Source organism: Plasmodium fragile, assembly GCF_000956335.1.
Source record: "Plasmodium fragile strain nilgiri unplaced genomic scaffold supercont1.28, whole genome shotgun sequence".
Classification (NCBI taxonomy): Eukaryota; Apicomplexa; class Aconoidasida; order Haemosporida; family Plasmodiidae; genus Plasmodium; species Plasmodium fragile.
The window spans coordinates 119,348-126,319 of record NW_012192608.1 but is presented as its reverse complement, the minus strand read 5'-3'; the positions used below and the strand labels follow the sequence as shown (position 1 = coordinate 126,319).

At 40.5% G+C, this 6,972-nt stretch overlaps 3 protein-coding genes across 3 annotated transcripts; 2 read left to right on the top strand and 1 right to left on the bottom strand.

The window, feature by feature from the left end:
* Positions 1–941: 941 nt before the first annotated feature.
* On the top strand, positions 942–2,252 carry AK88_02748 (uncharacterized protein; the record flags this gene model as incomplete). Its single annotated transcript, XM_012480371.1, has 6 exons — positions 942–1,010; positions 1,148–1,275; positions 1,466–1,541; positions 1,687–1,758; positions 1,931–1,964; positions 2,158–2,252. 6 exons carry the CDS (start codon positions 942–944, stop codon positions 2,250–2,252), a joined length of 474 nt encoding a protein of 157 aa, XP_012335794.1.
* Positions 2,253–3,111: 859 nt separating this feature from the next.
* Positions 3,112–4,542, bottom strand: AK88_02747 (uncharacterized protein; the record flags this gene model as incomplete). Its single annotated transcript, XM_012480370.1, has 1 exon — positions 3,112–4,542. One exon carries the CDS (start codon positions 4,540–4,542, stop codon positions 3,112–3,114), a length of 1,431 nt encoding a protein of 476 aa, XP_012335793.1.
* A 1,714-nt stretch (positions 4,543–6,256) lies between these two features.
* AK88_02746 (uncharacterized protein) lies at positions 6,257–6,922 on the top strand (the record flags this gene model as incomplete). Its single annotated transcript, XM_012480369.1, has 2 exons — positions 6,257–6,394; positions 6,530–6,922. The coding sequence occupies 2 exons, from the start codon at positions 6,257–6,259 to the stop codon at positions 6,920–6,922; spliced, it is 531 nt and encodes a 176-aa protein (XP_012335792.1).
* Between the last annotated feature and the right edge of the window lie 50 nt (positions 6,923–6,972).

Genomic DNA, 6,972 nt, shown 5'->3' with positions numbered 1-6,972 from the left:
TTTTTTTTTTTTTTTTTTTTTTTTTTGTGTACATATGATTGGGGGGGTTATCTGCGGATGATGTTGTACTCTGATGTCGCCTTTTCCCGGAGGCCTGGTTTTCCCTTGTTAAACGTTTGTGTGTACTGCTCATGGTTACACGTTGCAGCACGTGCGTGCCAGCAGCACATGGGTGGGACCCTTGCCCCGCACGAGCAGAACACTGCGTATCCCCAGTAACAAACACATTGACATGAAGGAGAACTCAACAACGTCCAGCTCATTTTGAGTAAAACTGTGTGCGCGGAAGCGTCCGTCCTTCTCAACCACAATGCATGGGTGGGTACGACCTCCGTAAGTGGAGCACGCGTTAGAAAAAAGGGGTTAGTAAATTGGCAACTATTAAGAGGGTAGTGCTGGGCATGTTTGGTAACTTTGTCCCACAGATAACCACCACCCGTGGTGCGTATTTGTTCAAACCGTGGCAACTCAAGTTGGAGGAAGCATTAAGGAAAAAAAAAAAAAAAAAAAAAACGGTTTCAAAAAAAATGGAATTTCTTGATACACAAAAGTCGACTAAACGGGTCGTAGAGTTGTGCAAAAATACGTGGAAAAGGTACAGGTGGAAAAAAAAAAAAAAAAAAAAAAAAAAAAAAAGAAAAAAAAACGGGGAAAAGGGAAAGGGGGAAAAAAAAAAAAAAAAAAAAAAAAAAACAAAGAGCTAACGAACGAGTGAACATATTGTTGGCTCTTTTAGCCCATACACAAGGGGGGTGGTGGTGGCTTCACCAACAACGATGGCCCACGCTTTTTTTTTACCATTTTGAAGTAATTGCGTTATGCCCACGTACGCGCAGCGAGCGCGGCAATTCGTAAAATAAACTGAAAGTAGAAGAAAGCATATTAATAAGACTTCGAAGCGGCGTAACCAAAGCAGCATGGCCAAAGCTCCGTAAGGCAAGATGATAAAAGCCGTTCTAATAATAAACAACAATGGGAAGCCGAGGTTCCTCCGATTTTACGACGACAGTGTAAGTGCAACCTGGAAGGAGGGAAAAAAAAAACGAAAGAGAAAAGGGTAGAGGCAAATGACGATCTGTAATCCATGTGTATGCCTGCTGACATGCAAGGTTGAACACATACGTGCGCCCTATTTTGAACTCCACAGAGCCATGAAAGGCAACAGATGGTTACAAAGCGAATTCATGAAACTATAAAGAAAAGAGTTACCAATGAGTGTTGTTGCTTTTTGGAAGATGAGGAATTGTTCAGCCCGGATGTAAAAATTGTGTACAGGTGAATATGAAATTGAGGAGTGACAAGGAATAAAAATGAAGTGGCGTTATGTGGACAGCCGCCCTAGTCACCTTTTCTATCCAGACTAATGCAAAAGCATACACACCGTCGCCGTGTGGAACAATGAAACAGGGAGATTTTTATTATATATATATTTATTTTTTGTATACCATTTGCACACATTCGTTAGGCACTTCGCGACTCTGTACTTTATTTTTATCATCGACTCTATGGAGAGCGAGTTGGGTATTCTGGACCTAATTCAGGTAAAGAGTTAATGAGCAACCGACAGGCGTATAGCTCAATTGTAGTAGCACTTCCCCAGATGGAGAGCAAATCTGAGGGAAAAGTACAACCATCGTTTGCCCTTTGTTGCCATGCCACACCGACCGTTTCATCCATTGTGTGCAGGTTTTCGTTCAAGTGTTAGATGCAAATTTCGAGAATGTGTGCGAGTTGGACTTGATATATAATTACGAGCAGGTAATAAACGGGGGGGGGAAGCACAACTTGAACGGTGTTCCAAAAAACAACGTGTCAACAGGGGGACCCATGTTAGGTGGGGAAATGGCGCATGAGTTGAAGTATGCCAACATGTACACAAGTGGAGCATAAACGATATATTTTTTTTTTTGTTTCATGTTCCCTCTATCAGATCAACTACATACTGGATGAGATCATAATGGGAGGTATGCACAACGCAACGTGAGGAAGCCAATTGGGGGATTTTTATTTTTGTTTTTTTTGCCTGATGGCTATATCTCGTTTGTTTCGCCCCTCGCTTGGGCATGTGTAACTTGCACACATGGAGGTGCACACGTAATTCTCCAAGTTGTCGCACGTGTGGTCATGGTGCCTGTCATCTCTTTCCCGTCCCCCCAGGCATCGTGCTGGAAACGAACATAGACGCTATAGTGGGTTCCATCAATGGAGCGAAGAAGTTAATTGAGAATGAGTCCTCCTTTTTTGGCGACTGAGTCGACAGGGGTACCAGTCATAAGGGCATCTCCCCCCAAGCCAATAAATGTATATATTGAAGTATTCTTACAGGCTTAGACATTTACGTATTTAATCATGGATGGCGCATCTGCGCTTATGTTGCCACTTTTTTGTGTGTGTTTTTATCCCGGTCAATATTCACATGCTTTGTTCCACATATTTGTGGGGCATGAAAAAAGGGGACTCCGTTGACACACCTCTCAGATGTGTGTGTGAATAGGGACAAGCAGTACATGGTACAGGACAAAAAAAATAAAATAAAAAAAATACGGGAGGCGCGCGGCGCACTGATTGAGAAACTTATTTTTGGGTGCTGTGTACATAACAGTTTACAAAAAAAAAAAAAAAAAAAAGCATGACTGGACGAAAATCACAAAGGGGATAAAATGCAGCTATATAGCATTTACTGGCCAAAATGAGCATACCCGTGTGGGTCATCATAGCGCGTGCAGCGATAAAAGTGGAGGCCCGCCTGTGTCGATGCCCACATGTACACACATTTCGCTAACGTGCACGTTGCTGCAGAATTTTTTTTTTTTTTTTTTTTTGTTTACTTTTGTGCAGGCGAAAACGCGTTTTTGCCTGAACGGGTCATATTTTTTTGGACGAATTTGAACAAAAAACAAAAGAAAGGAACAGGCTAAAGTTGTGGTTAAAGCTAAAGTGGGAGCCGCATTTGTACACCTGAAAGGAGTGACAAGAAGGGAGATCCATGCCGTGCACACGCGGGGAGTACTTACAGATATGCCGCTGGGAGTCGCATCACCTTTGTCCTCCCCATTGGCATCTTCCGACGCTACCAGTGCTGCTACGAGCACTGCCTGCTGCGCGCCCTCTTCAGTCGAAACTGAGGTCTAAATCATCCGGGTGATACGTCCGCTTAGTAATATTGTACAACTGGAAGGAGTCTACAGGGCCATTTTCCGTGATGTACAGAGTTATCATATGTTCAGGAATGTAATCATACTTGGGTATGCGCACATACAAATTATCGGCGTCGTTGTAAATCATGGATGGACCTGGCTGAAGTTCATTTTGTCTAATTGGGTCATAAAAGGGGTCATTAATTAACTTAAACAATGGCAACACGATAGTTACAGGCTTCGAATTAAACTGAGCTGAACAAGCTATATTATAACCCCCAATTTTGGTGATTACTCCCCCGGAGGAGGAAACTGCCACTGACCCAAGAACAACTTTGGTCACTTTTGGTATAACCGCAAAAACGGCTGAGTCGGAAATGTACGTAGTGTCCACTCCATCTTCACTTAGTAACTGTGCCATTCGAAATCCATTCCGGTTAACATCTCCCCCAACAACAATGACTGAAATTCCATCTTTTTTTTTATTTATATTTTTTAAAAACTTTTCAACCCCAACTGAGTAACCCATCGTTAAAATGACATCATTTTCCATAAATAAATCGTAAGACGTTCTTTGTTCTGTCTCCCCCCAGGAAGGATCAATATCTGCAATTAATTCAGTAATCCCTTCAATTATTGAATGTCTTAAGGTATTCGTTGCAGGAATGTGATAAGTATTTTTTTTGCTATTGTTTTCGAAATAAAATGAAAATGATTGCTCGAAGTTTTTTATTTCTCTTTCGTAAACGTACTTACTGTTGATACATTTGTTTGTATTTTTGTCAACAAGAAAATTGTTATTCTTGTTCAAATTGTCAACGTAGTTGTTGTTGTACAGGTATAGCTGTTTAAAATGCTCTGTGCGAATAATTGTTAACACTCTTCTGATAATGTTTGGAATGATGAAATACATTTTATTATTTCTGATTATTTCTCTTCCCAAATATTTGATAATTTCAATCAAATCGTACACATTATTCCAGTGCGATATTTCCACCACTTTTTGTAGCACCTCTGCTATTTTTTTTCCTATAAAATTACTTCCTTTTATGTCTCCATTTTTTAATCCTGCATTTAAAATTTTCACAATTCCTTTTAGCCAGTATGCCACTACGATTTCTTTTTCTCTTTCTTTTTTTAGCTTATCGCCTTTTTTTTTTTTTTTTTCAAATTTTATCTTGTCTTCTTTATCCCGTTCTGTGTTGCTGTGTGTTTGGGGTGGCCCGTTCCCTCCACCATCATGGGTGGCTCCGTCGTTCTGGTCATTATATACAACTGTCTGATTTTTCCGTTCCGTGCTATGGTTTGCATTTAGGTCAGAAATGATCGTTTTTGCGTTTTCATTCCCGTTGACACTTTTGTTCGCGTCGTAAGCGGGAAGCACATTTGGGCTTCCCAGCTCCATGGGTGATGCGCGACGATGTACAATGGGAAGTTACACCAGTCGGTGCATCGTCATGTGCTTGCTTTCACATGTGGTCCGTGTACAGAGTTTTGTCTGACGCCGCTCCACCTATTTGTCGGTCGGCTTCGAATTACACGCAAAACTTTTTCTTTCAAGTTTCAATTTGCGTTTTATGTTAGTGTGCTTATTTGAATGGGTACAAGTGGATTCACTCGCTATGTATGGGCTAGGGTCACCTATGCGCGTGTGCACCTATTTCGGGTCAGATTCGGAACACGATTAATATATGTGCAGTAAGCCACAGAGTCTATGTGTCCGAGCGCATTGGGTACATCCCGGTGGGTTCATTGGAACAGGAAGGAAAAGTAACAGAAACAAACGGAAAAAAACAGAGAAAGGACAGGGAACAAAACGGAAGATACGCGGTGAAAAAAAAGTGTTTTGCCCTATCTTGGGAGGGTGTAGAACATATAAAACAAAAAAAATCAAAATGGACCTCTCTGAACATGTGTTTCTCTAAACCTGCAACAACTGTGGAGTAGTATTCACATCAGCACAGCGCTGGTGTTTTATAAAATGCAAATCGATTTTTCTCCTTTTGTGTCGGCTAAAAAAAAAATCTCCCTGGGAATGGCGCTGTCAATGCATTTACCCTCGTAAAAAAAAAAAAAGAAAAAAGATGAAAAAACAACAGTTACACTGAGATGGGTTAACCAGGTGCCCATAATACACAAAGAGGACCCAAAAAACTGGGAAATTGACGAATGAATACATTTTTTTTTTTGTCATGTGGCTGCATAAGCTCGAACTTTAAATGTGAGACTGGGAAGGTGCATGAGAGGAAATGCTATTCCCATGGGTTTAAAAAAAAAAAACAAAAAAATTGCAAGGACGGGACCGAATACTTGAGGCATGTCGCAATTTCTCTTTAGCGCTTCGTCAATGGGACGTTTGCATCATTCTGTGTGACAGTTGTGTTTCAATGATTTTACTTGGTTCATTTTGTGTGGTTAGTTTTGTGCGGTTCGTTATTACGCAATTCGTTTTGCGCGATCCGTTTTGTGCAGTTCATTTTCCATCAAGTTAACATATCTTATTCCATTCTGCTGCCGCGCCATGTTGATATTGACCAAAACAGGTGGCCTTACACAAAACATTGACAATTGAGGGCAACGCGGCTTGCTTGCATATACGTGGGCCACGCGATTACAATTTTGAGAAAGGAGCTAGGCTCTACGCGGCCATAAGTTCGCGCGCCTGCTCATTCAATTTGCACTTTAATGAGAGGAACGCAGAAAGAAAAACATAATTTTTCCCCAGCTGACTAATTCCTAGTTCTCCACAAAAAAAAGGCATATTTTTACATGCACACAAAAAGTGTGGCCTCATTTGTAATCATTGCGTGTATGCCCATTTGAACAAGAACCGCGTTGTCTTCTCTTCCTACCTATTTGTGTGTAACTCCTATAGAACTACCAAATGGTGGTCGTGCCTTATTTATTGCCAGTGCAAAATATTTCAAACAACAAATGAAAAAATAAGGAAAATTATTTCAAAAGAGGATGAGCACAAAGTGGAAACGATTTTTTAAAGGAATGCAGACGTAGTTACTCTTCCAAATGATTTAAAAAAAAAAAAAAAAAAAAAAAAAAAAAATTATGAACAGTCAGGTAAAAAAACAAGCCATTTTTTTCAATAGGTGAACCAAATTAAAATGGACGAGGGTACATTCGACGAAAAGTTTGCCCATTCCATTTTGCTGGAGTCTCTGAAGGAAGCGCTTAAGCAGATGATTGATGAGTTTTACGTGGAAAAGGAGATCGGACTTAAAATCTATAAAGAAGCCTGCGCGGTAGGTTTGGGAAGGAAGCATTGCTGGTTGCATGTGTGTGTACCTTGTGAATGTGTGCGCATGCGTGTGGAAATCGCCCTGCTCATGTGTCGATATTGCGAATAAAGTTTCCCCCCTGTTTATGCCACTTCACAGAATGTAAGAAAAGAAATTTTGGAAAATTCGTCCCAACTGTCGGATGTCCATATCAGTGGGCAGATGAAGAGCTACTACTGCAGGAATGACGTGTGGACTTTTTTTTTTAAGAATTCGCTGTTTAAAATTATCAAAAATAAGAAAGCAAAAAATAGCTCGAAGGAAAATAAAAATTATCAACCATTAAATTTAAGAGTTTTTAAAAACTTTTACGACAAAAGAGAGGAATTCTTAAAGTACAGCATAGACAATAATAACGTGAAAATTTTAAAAAACTTCGGAAAATTATACAGCCACATTGTACATAATGAGGAGGTAGAGGCTGACGCGGACGAGGCTTTTCTTTATTACGACGGATTGATAAAAGTGCTTTGTGTGGAGTATGCACTTTAGGACAGCATGGACAAGAGTCCCCTGCAATGTGTACCCCATGGGAGTTCACC